The sequence below is a fragment of the Propithecus coquereli genome, unplaced genomic scaffold (genome assembly GCF_000956105.1).
Source record: "Propithecus coquereli isolate 6110/MARCELLA unplaced genomic scaffold, Pcoq_1.0 Scaffold698, whole genome shotgun sequence".
Lineage (NCBI taxonomy): Eukaryota > Metazoa > Chordata > Mammalia > Primates > Indriidae > Propithecus > Propithecus coquereli.
The window spans coordinates 118,504-136,521 of NW_012153040.1; the positions used below are offsets into that span (position 1 = coordinate 118,504).

The following is an 18,018-nucleotide window of genomic DNA, read 5'->3' on the forward strand; positions in this document are numbered from 1 at the left end:
GCGCCGTGTCCACGCCGTCATCCGACCCCCTGACGTTTACTGAGCGCCCACCGTGCGCTAGGCGGCGTGCTGGGCGTCGCGGGCGCCGTGGCGGACGCAGAGGCCCGCTGCTCGGCGGTCAGGGCTTCCCTCATGGGCTGCACTGGTCGTGCTGGCTTAGGGAGCAGCACCCAGCGCAGTGCCAGGCACACACCAGGCACTCCATAAATAGCCGCCGAAGACAGGCGCTCACCGCAATACCGCTGTGTTCTGCGCCGTTTCGCCACCAGGGGGCACTCATCGAGGGCCCTAGGCAACAGCTTCCGCTTTTGCGTACGCGCACTCTTCGCCGTGGATTAAGTACGTGAGCACAGCCATACGGGGCGCGGATGCCGCCAGTACGCACGCGCATTAAGCGACGGACCATTGGCCTCACCCCCAACCCCCGGCCGCCCTTCGCTTGGCGCACGCGCTTTTGAGGTAGCATCGCAAAGAGGTAGGGAGCTTTTCCCGCCGGGCCAGAGGGCGTGACGCCAGACGCAGCTTGATGACGACATTTCGGCGCCGCTGGCCAAATGGCAGTTTCCGTCCCTCAGGCGGCCGGCGCTATGGGTGCCTCAAGTGAGAAGCGGCCTCCGCGAGCCCCGGAACTCGGGCCGGACCCTGGCCCCTCTGCCCTGGCCGGGCGGCGGGGGACCTGAGAGTCCCGGCTGAGCCCTCTCGCAACCCTCCCAGGCTGCGCCTCTATCTCACCTTCCCGCCCAGCTCGCTGGCCCGTCCGGTACGAGCTCGGTTAACGTTCGCTGAGCGAGTCGAGGGAAGGACAGCGCCGAGTTAAGGTCGAGCTTTAGGCTTAACAAGCGGCGCGGAAGAGGCGGGTGGGAGTCCTGGCTCGACTTCGCCCCCTGTGTGGCCAGGCTTCTCTGAGCCTCAGTTTCCTCATCTGCACTAGGGGCTCCCGACAGCCATTAAACAAGACAATTATGAGTGACAGCCGGGCATGCTGCTGTTTCTCACGGAGCAGCCAGAGGCAGGCCCCGGCGGTGACACCGTTTCCTCGGCATGATCGGTGTTGCCTGAGGGCCACGGTTCCCAGAGGAAACCTTAGGGTCCGGAGCAGCTCCTGAAGAAAGAAGCTGTTGAAGGAAGGGGATGGAAGGGACGCTTGGTGCACAGCCCGGGGAGGGGTGTGATGGGGGAGTGTCGCCGTGGCAGGGTCAGAGGGGTGTGGAGACACTGCCCTCTCTCAGAAACCCCAGTTAGACGCCTCTGGGCCTCACTGGGCCGCTGCCTGTGGAAGCTCCCTTCGAGCAAAGAGATGCTTTTGCTCCATCGCTCTAAAGCCCCGCCCTCACCAAACAGTCCACGATGTTATGCTGCTTTGAGCATTTTGCGGTGTTTTCTTCATTAGGTCGGTCAGAAATGAGGTGTTTTATTTAAGTTTTCCTTAAAACTGGGAGATGTTCCTATTGTCAATTAGCAGAGATTCTCGTCTCCTCTCAACCCCCTCGACTACCTGTACAAGGCCTCTGTACCCCAGCCTCTCTGCTCTGCCTCCACCCAGGCTGCCGGGTGCCACCTCAGCACCTTTACTGGTGCAGTTGGGCAGGGCTGAGTAACATAGTAAGCCCCTATCTTAAAAAAAAAAGAAAGTTTAGCCAGGTGTGGTGTCCACACTAAACATGGGAATTGGCAGTGCAGTGTGTGTCGAGTTACACAAACGTTCTCCTGGGCATTGTGAAACTACATATGCTCTTGTGTGGCAGATGTTGAGATTTCATCTTTGTTTTTCCACAGAGGTTTGCTAAGGTGGCCATTCTCGATGCTCCACTGGAGGCTGCTATGGCGTTCCCTCATCTGCAGCAACCCAGCTTCCTGTTGGTAAATATCAGCTGCATGCATGAGTGTCAGCGTGACAACAGTTGCATAGCTGAGGGCCTTGAGAATTGTCTCCACTGATTTGGATAACTGTCTGGTGGTTGTTTTGAGGGGTGTGTGATGGAAATAATGCCAGAGTTGGGGTTAGAATCCTTCAGCTTGACTTTGCCTCCTTATTACTGCGGGACCTTGGGTTTATTCACTCTCTGAGCTCTAGTTTTCTCATTTGTAAGACAAGTTGAGTCAAGTGCTATTGTCCCTACTCCCCAGGGTATGACGAAGAGAAGTAAGGGAAAAGGATGTGTGTTCCTGCCTTGTAAACTCTTATGCAGATATGGAGTATTCTAATAATTAATAATCATATCTGTTATCACTGAAAAATAGAGGGGCACTGCTCTGCTGGGGTGGCTAGGACTGCACTTTAAATGTTAACATGCTGAGAAGTTAGGTGTGAGGCAAGTGTCTGAGATGAAGGTTCCCAATTTCAGTTCCCAGAAGATGCTTTTTGTGAACATTCATTTGGAGGAACATTCTTTCTGGCTGTGCCCCACTATAGCCATAGGTCTGACCTGTGGCCTGATAGCTCAGGTCTCTGTTTCTTACTCAGGCCCTGTGAAATCCACCCTCCGTTGGAGGTAAGCAAGGTCTTAGATATCCTTGGGAAAGGCCTGCAGGTGGAAATTTGGGTATTTCCTCCTGATCTTAATCTGTTTGCACAGAGACTTCTTTTCTCCTTGTGGTCAGGGTGCTTTACCCACATCCCATGACCTCAGGCAGGTTTCCTTACTCCTTGTCCTGAATGTCGTCCGGCCTGTCCGTTGCCTTTATGACTAGTGCCCACTTGGCTGAAGCCATCTGTCATTTGAGCTGCCCTGTGTTTCGGGTGATGAGTTCAGAAGGTTCACTACTGATTAAAGCACAGCTTGGTCAAGACAGCTTCTGCTGTGCCCTCGTTTTGATGGACATTCTCACTGACGACCATGGCTGCGTAATTGTGGGTAGTCAGTCAGGTGGGAACTTGCCAGTTGACACGCACAAACCCAGCGAGCTCGCCGTGGTCTGTGAGAGGCACCTTCTGCTGGCTGGGGCTCACTCCCTGCTTGTGGATCAGCGAAAGTCAGTTTTTTGTTCTGCTGATGTGCAGCGCTCCGAGGTAACTGGCTGCCTGCGGAAGGGTACGGGGAAGCCAGCCTGAGCACTGCGGCTCTAGCGAGCACAGAACCACAGCCTCTCTTCTAGCAGTATCCTTTGGGCCACTGTTACAGGCACGACCCCATGTGTGAGGTGCTAGGGACAAGCCAATGGTTTTATGTGTGAGTGACACACATCACTTGAATTTCTGTTTTGACTCGAGCCAAAATACCACCAAAAGCTGCAGAGCGAATACGCTCATGGTTTTTTCACTTTGTTCTGTCTTCCAGGCCAGCCTGTAAGCTCACTGTATAAATAAGCCCTTTGCACAGCGGTGCCAAGACTTGGTTAAAGTCATTGAGGATTTTCCAGCAAAGGTACAGGTCTGCTGGGGTCTGGGGTCTCTCTTTGGGGCATGTCTTTCCTGGAAAGACTGTCATAGTCACTGGTTCCCTCCTCTGAGGCACAGAGGCCTGACCTCTGTGATATCGTGACTCATGGTGACGGACATGTTTAACTATGCGATTCTGGACCGCCGGTGCTTCTGTCCCTTGGGGACACTTGGCAATGTCTGAGACATTTTTGGTTGTCACCAGCGGGGGCAAATGGGACATATGCTCCTGGCCTCTAGTGAGCAGAGGCCAAGGATGCTGGAAACATCCGCAACGCACACGACAGCCCCCTGCAACAAAGAAATAATCCAGCCCAAAATGTCAGTAGCACCAAAGTTGAGAGGCCCTAATGCAAAAACTGAAAATATGTGTTTAAATCACACCTGGAAGCGTCAATCCCAGGAAGCTGGCCTGGACCAAGAGTTAATACCAAATGGCAGCCGATCAGTTATGTTTCAGGGGCTTCACTCTGAGAAAGGATGTTGCCACCCTTTTTAATAGCACTCTCTTTAGTTTAGAAATTTCTGACATTTTAAAAAGTCTTTTAATTACAGGCTGACTGATATAACTGGCCCAAGTCTAAAGCGGTGGTGCTGGGTATACCATGCGACCCCAGCAGAAGAATCCAAAGCTACTCTTCTCATTGGCATGCTGTACCGGGGTTCCTGTGGGTGCAGGGCTGTCCCTGTGGATCTCTGCCAGGGTGGTGTGACCTTCTCAGAGGGAGCAGGTAGGGCAGAGTGCAGGACTTGAGCCGGGGCAGGATTGGGCACCTGCCCACAGCCTCACTGTTTCAGGAGCTGCACACCATCTTCCTGTGGCTGGTGGAGAGCATTTTTGGCAGCCTGGATGGCATTCTCGTTGGCTGGAACCTCTGCTGCCTACAGGGACGGGTGAACCCTGTGGAGTACAGCATCACCATGGAATTTCTAGATCCTGGGTAGGTAGGTTTGTCACCTTAGAAGGACTAGGTGCTTCCTCAGGTGCTCTCGTTTTTAAATCAGTCTGTTTCTTAAGAAACAATCAAAAGATGGGTGTGGTGGCTCGCGCCTATAATCCTGGCACTTTGAGAGATTGGGCAGGAGGATTGCTTGAGGGCAGGAGTTTAAGACCAGTCTGGGCAACATAGCGAGACCCCCATCTCTACAAAAAAATTTTAAAAGATTAGCCACGCATGGTGGTATGTGCCTGTAGTCCCGGCTACCTGGGAGGCTAAGGCAGGAGGATCACTTGAGCTGAAGAATTTGAGGTTGCAATGAAGTATGATTGAACCATCATACTCTAGCCTGGGCTACAGAGCAAGACCCAAGTCTAAAGCAGTTTGTGGTTCATTTGCCCTTTTTTTGTTTGTTTATTTAATTTCATATTCAGTGGCCCAATTTTGAAATTGGTTTATAAACTTCAAGCTGAAGACTATAAGTTTGACTTTCCCATCTCCTATCTGCCTATAAGTAAACCGTGGTTTTGAGAGTAGCACTTGGGACAGCTGGTCCTACATAGTGGTCATGGTGGTGGGCAGACAGGGGCTCAGAGGGCTGGGAGGGCCTGTGACAGTGGGCAGAGGAGAATGCCACGGTGGCTATTCAGGGTCCAGGAGGCACCACAACAACAGGAGAACTACAACAGCTACTGATTTTTAAAGATCATCCCAAGCTCTGCCCATGGAGAACTGCCGTGCTGCCTGGTGTGCTCCTGGCTGAGGGTCACGTGGGGCCACGTGACCAGGTACTTTGCTCTTCTGAGTCTCCCGTCTTCCGGGGGCAAATTGCAGAGTGCTTTGCTCGGGGTACGGGAGGCAACGGAGATGGGGCTCAAAAGATCAGTTCGAGTATTATATATTCTTCTTAGCCCTGAGCCTCATCACTTAGAAAGTACAGAAGGGTCACCTCTGAGTGCAGTTGGCTGCTCCAGAGCCTGCTGGGAGGAGCGTGGCTGAGGCCCAGGTCTCCCCTGAGCTTGTGGGGCTCTTGGCATCTGGGCAGGGCCCAGAGCCCACACTGACAACAAGCTTGGTTTTCCAGCCACTCCCTGTGTCCCTCCACGTCCGTACTTCAGACTGTGCCTATTTCATCCTGGTGGACAGGTACCTGTCGTGGTTCCTGCCCACCGAAGGCAGTGTGCCCCCCCCACTTTCCTCCAGCCCAGGGGGGGCTAGCGCCTCACCAGCTCCCAGATAAGGCTGCCCTGGCCATTAAGGGAGTGGTCTGGTCAGTGACATCACCCATGGGGACAGTGGTGCCACCCTTTTCCAAGGTTCCCCAATTGTTCTTATGCCTCACTCCCCAACCCCAGCGGTGCAAGCACAGATTTGAGGACGGGGTGAGGGGGCGTCTGTGTTTTAGTTCTTTGTGTCTGTGGCTGTCACTGAAGCTGTCGGGTCTCTGGCTTCCTTGAGGCCTCACTCTAGTGTGGGAACAGGCTTCTATTTTGCTCTGAGGAGCCCTCCCCGCAGGTGGTGTCTCAGCTCAGCCCCACACTGAGCGGTGGGCAGGGCAGAAGGGTTGTCTGGACGAAATAGAATGGTAGGAATCTGTGTGGGCCCCTGGGCCAGATCTTGGCCTGAATGCGAGGCCCTGGGCTGAAGAGCTTTCTGTGCCAGGCCAAGCAGCCTGAGCCTGACACTGTGGGGTACCGGGACAGGGGGTGACACTGGGGGCCTCCTGCCTGGCTACTCTGGGGCCTTGGGGGGCCCTTACTGGAGGCCTCTTGGCCCACTCCCCAGGAGACCCTCCTGCCTTGGCGGCAGCTGCCTGTGCTCTTCTGACCCTCCTGAACCTCATGGCCTATCTCCTTCCGCGGGGGGCTGCATGCTGGCGCGTCCCTGAAGACGCTGCTCACTGACCTCTGCTGGCATGTGCAGGCCAGGCCCTTACCCAGAACTCACACGAGTCGGGTAGCTAAATTCTGCCTTTGAGAGGACGGGAACCTGCCCCACCTCTAAGTCCTGCTTCTTGTCCACAGCCTCACCAATCTGTCAGGGTCACTGGCCACTGCTGCCACCTGGGCAACCTCTCTTTCCCCCATAACCCCCACCCCCACCTTGCTCTCCACACTCTGAGGACATCTGTTAAATATGTTTTTTTCCCTGGTCCATGTGAGTAAGTTACAGGACCCCAGCCTCTTAATTGCATTCCTCCTACGCTTATTAGTGGGCACTCTATGATAAGGAAGACTTTTCTCTTCCCCATTTATTTATTTAAATATTATCAGTAGGGACTTGACGATTGTCGTGTAAGTAACAGGTTATAATTCATGACTGCTCTTGTTGATTTTGTTGTTCACGTTGCCCCTGGCTTGGCCAGCGGGAGCCCTGACTCGGGCCTGTTTCCGTGTCTCCCTCAGGACCCCAGCCATGTCCTTTGCTTCCTACGGCCTCCACGACACCAGCCTCCTGAAGCGACACATCTCCCATCAGACGTCTGTGAATGCAGACCCCGCCTCCCATGAGATCTGGAGGTCAGAAACTCTGCTCCAGGTGAGCACAGAGGACACTGGTCTCTGCTTGTTTCAGAGTGAACTGCTCAGCCACCATCCACCATGTGGGCAGAGTCCCAGAGATGGCCCCTCAGCCTGGGGAGGTTTCCAAACTGTTGGTGTTTTCCTGCTGTGACGTTTAGAGAACAGATGAGAAGAAATGTCATTGACAATGTTTTTCATCCCAGGACTCCTGTCCTTGGGAGTTTTGTTTGGTTTTGCCCGTGGTGACATAATTGTTGCAGAGTCTTTCAGTTTCCAGTGGATGTGTGTAAATGTTGTCCCCACTGCACCCTGCCCCTCTGACTTCCTTCCTTGTCATTCGAGATGTGTCATGTGCTCACTGTCGTGTGGGTAGCGAGCCCTGCCTCAGCAGCATTTTCATCATGCTGGATGGTGAGGGGCCTGTGACACCTCCCCCTTGGTTGGCAGGGAGCCCCCATGTCAGGGGATCCAAATGGGAGGTGGCAGAGACCCTTGTTTGCCCTTGTGGGCTCTGGCCTCTCACACAGGCGTGGGCTGGCTCACTCACTGAGCAGTCCTGCCTTTCTGAGCCACCTCCCAGGCCCTGGTTTGTCTTCTGAGCACACATTGGAGATTCAGCTGGTTTTGACCTGGATCCTGGGGCTGACTTGGTAGCCACAGCATCGCTGGGGAGAGCATGGAACGTGGATCGCATGGGGTTCTTCCTCTCCCACCTCCTTCATGACTCCTAGTGTGTAGGGTGCTGTGCTTTTTGAAACCTCCATGTTGTTTTCACAGCAGCCTTGGGACACCAGACTGGTAGGAATCATCACCTCTGTTCACAGGGGACCGTGGTGGCTCAGGCAGCTCCCGGCTGCAGTGGGCTCAGGGTTGTGTCAGCCTGTGAGGAAGGCAGGTGACCAAGACACAGACTTGTATGGAAGAATTGGAAGTTTCTGTTTCCTGGGCCAATTTTAATTGTAAAACATATATAACGTGGTATTTATCATCTTAAGCATTTAAGAGTGTGCAGTAGTGTTAAGTACATTCACATTGCTGTGTGTCTAATCACCAAAATGCTTTATTTTGTGAAGTTGAAACTGTACCCATTGAACAACAACTCTCCATTCCCCCCACCCTGACCCCTGGCACCCACTGTTCTACTTTCTCTTCCTATGAATTTGACTACTTCAGGTGCTTGTATGTAGAGTTTTATTTAGGCTGCAGAGTATTTATTTTTGTGTCAATAGCTTATTTCACTTTAGCATAATGTCCTGAAGGTTCAACATACCACATTCTGTTTATTTATTCACCTGCTAGTGGTCACTTGGGTCGCCTCCACTTTCCAGTGTTGTAACTAACACTGCCTATGGGTGTACAAATATCTAGAGATCCAGCCTTGAGTTCTTCTTGGTATACACTTAGAAGTGGGGTTGCCGGATCATATGGTAATTCTATGTTCAATTTTTTGAGTGAGCACCATAGTGTTTTCTATAGTGGCTGCACCATTTTACATTCCCACCAGCAGTGCACAAGTGTTCCAGCTTCTCCACTTCCTTACCAACACTGGTTATTTTCTGTTATTTTTCTTTATCATAGCCACCCTAGTGGGTGTGAAATGATACCTTGTTGTTTTGATTTGCCTTTCTGTAATGATTAGTGATGTTGAGCATCGTTTCATGTGCTTGTGGTCCATTCGTATGTCTCCTTTGGAAAAACGTCTATTCAGGTCCTTTGCCCAGTTTTCAATCAGATTGTTTGTGTTCTTATTTTTGAGTGTTAGGAGTTCTCTATGTATTCTGGATATTGCTGCCTTATCAGATACATGATTTGCATGTATTTTCTCCCATTCTGTGGGTTGCCTTTTCACTCTGTCAGTAGTGTCTTTTGGTACACAAGAGTTTTGATTTTGATGAAGTCCAATTCTCTATTTTTTTTTCTTTTGTTACCTGTCGTTTCGGTGTCATAGCTGAGAAAGCATTGCCAAATTCAATGTCATGAAGCCTTTCTCCCATGTTTTGTAAGAGTTTATGGTTTTGGCTCTTACATAGGTTGCTGATGCATTTTGAATTAATTTTTATATATAGCGTGAGTTAAGGGTCCATCTTCATTGTTTTGCATGTGGATATCCTGTTTTCCCCGCACCATTTGTTGGAGAGACTGTCCTTTCCCTGTTGAATGGTCTTGGCACTGTTGTCAGGAAGATTTGACCAGCTAATGCTCTTTTGCAGGATTTTGTTGAAATGTGGCTTCATCATTATTCTTTGGAGTTGTACCAAAAAATGCAGTCCCCTCATGCCAAGGTATGTTTCCACAGATTTTTTTCCCATCTCTGCCTGTGGCCCTGGTCCTCCTGCTACTTCTTGTCCTCAACCTGAGTCAGTTTTCACAGGCTGGATGGTGGGAGCAGAGTCCCAGCATCCACCCCTCAGATGCCAAACAAAAGGTGAGTGTTGTTCTCCAGTTCTGGGGGGCCTTGCGCCCTGACAGGTGCGCACTTGAGGGGCCTTGAGGTCTGTCATTTCAGGGATCCTCCCTGTGTGGCTTCCAGAGCTCTCTCCCTGGCAGTGGGAACGCATGAGGTTGTGGTGCTCTTGCTGTGGAAGCAGGGGAGCTGCAGGTGCTTCTGTGAGTCACGGTCCAGTCAGTCCCCTGTACCACCAGCGGCACCTTTGTGCTTTCCATTGAGGTGGCCGCCCCGGGCAGCCCCTATCTACCATGGTGATCTCGAGCCTCCTTTGCTGCCCATGCTCCTCCAGAGCCGTTTTTGTGGTGGGTTGGGCCCAGTGCCCGCCTGCATGCAGCCTGCCTTCCCTTTCCTTGCTCTCCCAACCTGGGCAGTACGCTCATTTGCAAAGGTGTGGAGGTGGCAGAGTCCCTGGAATTGTGCTGGTGTCACTATCCCTGGGGCCAGCACCCCAGTGCACTAATCAGAGTAAAATGGTGGCAGGGCGTGCTTAGATCCATGGTTAGACCCACACTCCCTGCAGTAGCTTGAGCTGCCAGACAAAATTCTTGAGGGCGTCCTTTGGAATGAAGAATCCATGGGTGATGAGTTTAAATTGAGAAGGGCGTCCTGTACGGTTTCATCTGATTGTGGGGAGAAGCTGTGGGTCTGCTCCCGCTGCAGAGTCTCTGCAGCCAGTTCTGTAGCTCTGTGCTCTGCTATGTGGATGCTTGGGGTATGGCCCCCCACCACTGCTCTCTCAGAGCACAGGGTACCCCAAATCTCCATCCTGGGCCTCTTGAGTCACAAAGAGCCTGCATTACTCTCCTTGCTCTCAGCAGACTTGCTGCATGTTCCTGGCTGGTACCTGTGGAGGCAGACACTGGGTGTCCCCGTGGTTGGTTCCCAGGGCCCTGCTTCTACCCTGGGCCTGGGATGCTTGCTCAGCCCTGTGCATGGGGCTCAGCCTTACATGGGCAGGGGCCACTCTGCTGCGTTGTCTTCCTGTCTGTTCATCCTGTCTTCTGAGCGAGTTGGAACACACCTACTTTCAAGGGCCAACCAGGAAAGCCCTTCTGGGGGTCTGGCAGGGAGGAAGGCTGTGAGCGGAGATGCCTTCCTGCTCTCCTCCCTCCTGCCCCATCCTGTTCTGTGTCTCCTTGGCATCTGGCAAGTGCGTTCTGACCTTCCTTGTGTGAAGCCCAGTGGGTGTGCTGCTCAGCCAGGAGGGCAGCATGTGCGCTGGGCCAGCTCTGAGTTGAGCTTGGCTAAGGGTGCTTCTGCAGGCCTCCACACGGCAGGGAGCTAGGGGGTGGGGCTGGGGGCCAGACAGCATGCCAGCTGCGTTGTCTCCCTGTGTCCTGGGCTGTCCCGGCCTCAGGGTTCCTGCTGCCTCTGGGTGTATGTGCCGGATTCTCAGAGGCTCCTGCCCTGCGGAGCCAGGTGCATCTGGAGGGCAGGGGATCCTGGTGAGGTAGGAGAAGCTCTTCCCTCAGTTAGAACCGGGGAGCACAGCGCCTCCACTGATTGCCAGAACGCAGGGTGTGGGAGGTGGAGGGGGCCTGGCCGGCGAGCCTGCACTTGCTGTCTCTGCTGCCCTCGGGAGCCTATCCCATCGTCTCAGTTCTCAGAGCCATTCACAGAGGGGACACTAATTGGGTTTTACACACATAGAAATTGATCTGTCCCATGCCGATTTGGTCGATTTCTCAAGATAATCTAGGGAAATCCAATGAATTAAATATTTTTCTTTTCTGGGCAGAGTCCTCCTTCTGTAGTATGCTTCCCTAAAATTTCTTTTCTGAGCCTAATGGCCTTCAGGGCCTTGGTGGCTGGTAGAGTGTCCCAGGCCCCGGACTCCTGGTGTGCTGTGGGGCGCATGTCCCACACAGGATATGGTCCCAGGGTTGGCCAGGAGGGTGGCTCCCTCCTGGAAGCGCAGCGAGTTGGGCCAACCTCGTGAAATGGGAGAGGCCTTTAGGGCCAAGTGACATTGAGGGGCCTCCAGGTGATCTTGAGGGTCTGTCTGTCCTTCGGCCTACAAGGCCATGGCTTTGCCTGCCCAAGGCCCCATCTGGGCCTCCGACAGGGGTGGTGGTGTGCTGGCCTGAGGCTGCCGGGGCTCTCATTATTTGGGTTGTCACTGACCGTGCTTTCGTTTTTGTCTTCTGTTTTTTGTTTCTTTTCCTTACTTCTGGGCTGTTCTCACTGTTCTCTTTCTCTCCCCACTTCCCCTCCCTGTCCTGTCGTCTTTCCCCTTCCCCACCCATCCTCTTGTCCTCTGCTCTCCCTTTTCTCTGGCGTCTCTGTCCTGTTGTCTCAGCTGGAAGTTCTGCACTACCGGCTCAGTGTCTCCAGCGCCCTCCACAGCCCTGTGCAGCCCAGCCTCCAGGCCCTCCACGCCTACCAAGTACTGGCTGCTCTCGTTTTGTTCCCTTGCCCCTGCCGGGGTGGAAACTACAGAGCGTGCGTCAGCACAGTGGCCGGGCGAGGGTCTGGCCAGGGCCAGCTGCGGGTGATTCCGAGGGCTAGCTCCAAGTCCAGCGAAGCCCGTGTGCTGGTAGCAGCCTCAGATTTAGGGACTCACCTGGTCTGTGGCTGTGTGATGGAGCAAGGTGCACATGGCCCTGGCTGGCCAGTCCTTCAGCCAGTGGAGGTGTCACAAGTTCTCTGGTGTTGGAGGGCGCCATGCTTGGCCCCAGATTGAGGAAACTAAAATAGTCACTGGCCTGGCTCAACCCGAGGGGCAGGGCCTGGTACTCAGGAAGTGGCCGAGGATGCTGAGGCCCAGGGACTTATGGGTGGTGTGGGGTCTGCCCCATACGGAGCAGCCCCAGCCTGCACGTGAGGCAGGGGGTTGGAGAACACTGGGGCTGAGCCCCACAGGCCCCAGAGGCTGCCAGCCCTTTACAGTCCAGTTGGGCTGGCCTTTGCCAGTGTAGCCCTGGCCACTCACTCGTAGACTCCTCAAACCATCAGTCGCCCTTCTTCACCACCACAAAGCAGAGTGGCGGCCACTTCCTCTTCATCTCCCGCTCATTCCTCCTGGCCGCCCCACCAACCCCAGGCTGCCTTTGCACCTGGTGTGGCCACTGATGTCTCCTCTCTTCACCTCAGGCCTTCCCGTGTACCTCTCTGGTGGGTCTTCCCTCTGCCCCATCAGGCTCTGGCCAGCTCTGCCTTCATGGCCTCAGTCCTCTTGGAAAGGGGCCTCACCCTTGCTGAGAATATGTTATCCTCAGAGGGCCTGGATCTCACCTGCCTGTGCCCTCCTCCTTGCCCCCCACACCTCGCTGAGCTGCCACTGTGACACCTTCACAAGGCCTTCTCCAGAGAGAGTCTGGAAGCCCAGGGACATGCAGGGGTGATGGGGGCATGACCAGCATTGCCCCCGCCTCCAGACGGAGGTCTGGCCAGGGTCCTGCACAGACTGGCCCCAACCTGCCACCTCGGTCCCCAGGGCGCCCTTTGTTCAGGAGAACCTGTTGATGTACACCAAGCTGTTTGTGGCCTTCCTGAACCGCGCACTCCACACAGACCTGGTCAGCCCCAAGAACACTCTCATGGTGTTCCGAGTGGCCAAAGTCTTCGCCCAGCCCAACCTGGCTGAAATGATCCAGAAAGGTAAGTCCTCAGCCCGGGGCCAGGCAGACAGGCCCTGCCCTGGCCAAACCGGGGCCTGGCCCTTAGCTGCGAGGAAGCAGTGTGTCCGCGGCTCCCAGGACAAAGCGGGTGAACATGTGCAGGGTGGAGTCTGAGACTAGCTGAGCCCCTTCCCTGTGGCTGCTGCATGCTGGGTGGAGGCTGCAGGGAGAGAGGGGCTGCAGAGCCATGAGCCAAGCCTCCTCTGCAAGCCCTGATTCTCCCTGGAACTCGTGGCAGTGTCAGGAGGTGATCTTCTTGATCCCTGTTATGCTTTTGTCTTGGCTTTGTTGAGTGTCAGCTTCTCTTGGCCTTTGTCTCCCTGTCAACACTGCCACGTCCCACCTACTGCATGGGAGACACTGCTAGGCAGGGCCTTGGGTGGGCCACTGCTCCTCAGAAATGGCGGCCAGTACTCTGTGCCCCTGGAAGTAGGTGCCGGGCGTCTGTGGACTTGTGTCCTACCTTCCAGGTGAGCAACTGTTCCTGGAGCCAGAGCTCGGCATCCCCCACCGCCAGCACCGACTCTTCATGGCTCCCACACTCACTGGCAGCTTCTTGTCGCCCTGGCCGCCGGTGGTCACCGATGCCTCCTTCAAGGTGAAGAGCCACGTCTACAGCCTAGAGAGCCAGGACTGCAAGTACACCCCGACGTTCAGGCCCGAGGTCCGCACCCTGGTGAGTTGGTCAGCAGTGCCGAGCTCGGGGGCCCTGAGGCTATAGGGACCAGCAGAGCCGGGGATGGTGCCCACATTTCAGGACAGAGAGGAGGAAGTGTGAGTGTCAAGTTGACACTACTGCACATCCCCCCCTTTCTATTTCCAGGAAAATATAATTTCTTTCTGATAGCAAAGGCAGTGTTTGTTGGGAAATTTTCCCTTTCGAAAGCCCATCCGTTAGTCTCTAAAAGTCCCCCTGATGGCCGGGTGTGGTGGCTCACACCTGTAATCCCCGTGCTTTGGGAGGCTGAGGCCAGAGGATCGCTTGAGGCCAGGAGTTGGAGGCTGCAGTGAGCTATGATCACACCACTGCACTCCAGCCTGGGTCACAGAGTGAGACTCTGTCTCTTCAAAAAATTAAATTAAATTAATTAATTAAAATGAAATTAACAAAAGTCCTCACTCAGAAGCCACCCTTCCTGGTTGCTCACACTCCTCTTGGGGTGCCCTGGGGCCACAGTGCATGGGTGGCAGCACATGCCCATGCTGTCAGTGGCGGGGTGCAGGAGCGTCTGAGCAAGTCAGCTGACCTGCCCGTGCACCCGCAGGTCCTACACCTCGCTCGGCTCATCACACAGGCCAAGCAGACTGCCAAGTCCATCTCTGACCAGTGCATGGAGAGCCCAGGTGGCTCCTCTTTCCTGTCGTGGCTGGGCTTCAGCCCCATGGATACCAACTGCCCCTACCCCACCAACGACCTGGACGAGATGGGGCAGGACAGTGTCCGAAAGACAGATGAGTACCTAGAGAAGGCCCTGGAGTACCTGCGCCAGGTATTTTGGGTACAAGCAGTGGGGCCTGCCCAAGGGCCATTGGAGTCCCCTTTCCCAAGGGATCCACTCTCTGCCTAGCCCATGCCAGGCCCCTTGCAGATGGACCTGGGCCTGGGAGGCAGGCCCATACCTGGAGTGTTGTGTCTGGGTCCCTTCACCATAGCTGGTAGAGGCCAGTGGGGTGAAAACCAGGCCTCTGCCTTCACCTCGAAATTGAAAGTAGAGGCATTTCTCTGACAGCTCAGCGAAACCCAGCTCACCCAGCTCACCCAGCTCACACTCGCCTTGGGGACCACTCAGGATGAGAATGGAAAGAAGCAGCTCCCAGACTGCATCGTGGCTGAGGATGGACTCATCCTCACGCCCCTGGGCTGGTACCAGGTGAGGGACTGTGTCTTGGAGGCGTCCGGCTGGGCCTTCTGACCTGGCCTGGACTCCCTCTGCCCCAGTGAGCAGAGAGGGCTCTTTTGGGTTGTTTATAAGGATGTATTTAATATCTTCTGACCTGTCCCTGTGGCCTCGGTTTCTAGATCATCAACGGGCTGCAAAGGTTTGAAATCGAGTACCGGGGGACTCGGAGCTGCAGCCCATCCGGAGCTATGAGATCACCTGCCTGGTCAGTGCTCTCTTCCGGCTGTCGTCCACCATCAACCGCAGAGTGAGTGGGCGGCAGGGTTGGCCTGGCCTCTTCCAGAAACGGGTTCCAGAGGACGGTCCTGCCCAGCAGCCCCTCGCCTCAGCACTCCCGTTCCATCTGAAAGCCTGGGGCAAGTCTGGGTGGAGAGTAGCCCTTGGGAGAGTTTGTCCTGAGCCCCGGGGTGGCCTGTGAAGTGCCTCCTACCGTCCCCACCCCACCTGAGTCTCTGTGTTTCAATTTGCAGGTCACATGGTAGCTCTGTGCTCCTCCAATGACTTCCTTGGCAGCTTTTGTCGCTACCACCTCACGGAGCCAGTGCTGGCCAACAGGCACCTGCTGAGCCCGATGGGGCGGAGGCATGCAGCCAGCCAGGCCCGGGGCCCCAGGCTCAGCCTGCGCTTCCTGGGCAGTTACTGGATGCTGCTCTCACTCCTGCTGGCCTTCTTTGTGGCCTATCTGTTCCCAGGTAGGGCCCCTGCTGTGCACCCTGCTCCTCGTCCTGGGCTACATCCTCTACGCCATGGCCATGACAGTGCTGACCAAGCGGGGCAAGCTGCATCCGCTCTGACGGATTGGCCGCTGTCTCCACAGCAGACTGGGGGGTTTGCCTGGGAGGCCACTTCCAAGCTAGAACCTGCTCATCTTTGGGCTTCCAATGGGTGTTTTCCTGGAAGAAAACTGGAGTCATCCAGAAGAAACTGAACTGAGAAGGGAGAACAGTAGAGGCATGGCAAGGAAGGGGGTGGCAGCACAGGGCATGTGAGCTGTGCCGTGTGACAGCCCAGCTGCAAGCCCCTCCCTCTCAGCCCGAGGACCTGCAGCTGAGCACGAGTCCTTTTTTCAGTAACCGTTTTAGCAGTTTCCTGTGCAAAGCTGAGGAGCTAGTGTGCCAGCTCCGGCCTGTCCTCCCTGGCCCTGGAGGGCAGCCCCCTTCCCTCTGGCTGTCTCTGAAGTGGGCAGAGTGGGTTTCGATGCCTCCTCCCCCCATGTGGTGCCACAATGGTGGCTCCATCTTCTCCAGGGAGGAATCGAAGTTTCTAAAAGGGAGTCCTGAGAAAACTAGAGGGTGGCACTCCTCTGATTCCTAATACAAAGCTAAATTTCGCCACCACGTTTGGCAAAGTGCGGGTCTGTCTTCATGTTCTCCCGGCCATTCCAAGACTGGGCCATAGAATTCCACCTTGGAGGAGCCGAGGATCCTCTCGGAGCACAGGCCATGAGCAGGTGACCCAGTGCCCAGCGTTGCTGCCCGCCATACCTCGTCACAGATGGGCGCTGGTCCTCAGGCATGGGGGACACTGCGAGGTCCATGGGTTGGATCGTACCAGCTTCTGTTCTACAACCGAAGATGGTCAAAATTCTTGTTTGTATCTTCAGTAAAATCAAGTGCGAAAAGACAATGACCTTTTGATAACACTTAGTGTTCCAAACGTACAACAATTACACGTTCACTGTCTTAAAATAAATCCCCACAGGGTGTCACACACCTACAGAGTCATCCTGCAGGTGACAGCAGGGAGAATGGCGCCTCAATGGTGAGTTTTAAACCAGCCTTTGTTTTTGCTATGTAGGGTTTTTAGGTTTTTTTGTAACATTTTTCAAATCGTAAACGTTGGACTTTGTATTTCAATGTACACTCAGAGTAATGGCATTTGGGAGCCTATGACCAAAAATCAAACAAAACTTGTAACTGGCCATGGATCTGAATAAACCTGTTCTTGCTTCCAAGTTTTCCAGCGCCTCTGCTGGATCTCTGGTCAGGGCCCCACACGGGGCCCCCGAGCACTCGCCACCTGCAGAAATGGCCGCTGGACACCCCTTTGTCCCTTCGCCCCAGAGTCTTCCAGCCTGGTTGTCATTTGTGCTCCTCGCCCAGGGGCACGGTCAGCTCACTCACAGCAGCAACGTCGAGGCGCCTGTTAGCACTGCGCTGCCTGGACGAGAAGAGTGGGGGCCCCGGGAGCCCGGCCCGTGCTGGCTCTGAGCCTTTGAGTTTTGTCTTCTCATCGACAGATCAGAATTGGCCTTAAAGTCAAAATCTGACCGTGTGGGACATGTGTGGCCTGTCTGTGGCTTAACAAATGACTGGCTTTTGTTGCCGGTCTCATGAAATCAAAAACAAGGGATATGAGCGATCTGGGGGGATGGTCCCCCATCCCCGCCTACTGGGCTCAGCTCCCCCCAACACCCTCTTGCTGACATTTCTCTCTTCTGCCCTTGTTTTCTTCACCTGAAAACCCTGTCAGAGCTTCAACCCCCTGAAAACAAAAGCACAACACTCCATCTCTCCTGGGCTGTGCTGGCGACAGGGTGGGACACAGGGCAAGCCCCTGCCTTGGGGGCCTGGGCAGTGAGTCACCCAGAAAGAACAAAGAACAGCGAAGCCAGTGGCCATGCGTGGGGACCAAGGACTGAGGCGGCTGGAGATGGGGGGGCAGCTGGATTCTGGCTACTTTCCTCCAGGTGGGGGATGGGCACCTCACAGCTAAAATGACCTGGAGTTCACTTTTGCAAAGAGCTCTCGCTGCAGAGTTGAGAAGGGACCGTGGGCAGGAGAGCAGGAGCGAAATACAGCTGGGAGGAGGTTCTGTTAGGGTGGGACGGCCCATGGGCCAGGGGCTGGGGACAGACTGCTGGGGTGGGGGAGGGGAGGGGCAGGGGTCCTGGGGGCAGCAGAGGAAGCGCTGTTAGACATCCAAGGAGGGAGGCTGCCGGCCCGCGGAGGGGTCAGGCTGGAATTGGATTCTTCCTGCGTGTTCTCCCACCCTCACCCGGAGTGGTTTGTGCTGACTCTTCCCACTCACCCCTGGACTTTCTGTATCAGCCACACCCCTGCTGCGAACCGGCCAGATCCAGATGCTTGTCACACCAGGCAGCCTGGGCCTTCTGGCACTGTGGTGGCATTCACTGCAACTCGTGAGAGAAGCACAGCTTCAGGTTCCCGACACCAGCCCTGCCTCTTCCGCCACCTCCACATCCTCCC

General features: G+C 55.0%; 1 protein-coding gene across 1 annotated transcript; it reads left to right on the forward strand.

Moving 5' to 3' along the window:
- Positions 1-4,268: 4,268 nt before the first annotated feature.
- On the forward strand, positions 4,269-16,557 carry LOC105823723 (sphingomyelin phosphodiesterase 4-like). Its single transcript, XM_012660983.1, is given in 12 exon segments — positions 4,269-4,320; positions 6,723-6,855; positions 9,050-9,121; positions 11,588-11,674; positions 12,666-12,888; positions 13,379-13,584; positions 14,174-14,398; positions 14,639-14,779; positions 14,929-14,962; positions 14,965-15,060; positions 15,259-15,497; positions 15,499-16,557. Coding segments are annotated over 12 exon segments (1,581 nt in total). The 5' UTR covers positions 4,269-4,300; the 3' UTR covers positions 15,604-16,557.
- Positions 16,558-18,018: the final 1,461 nt, after the last annotated feature.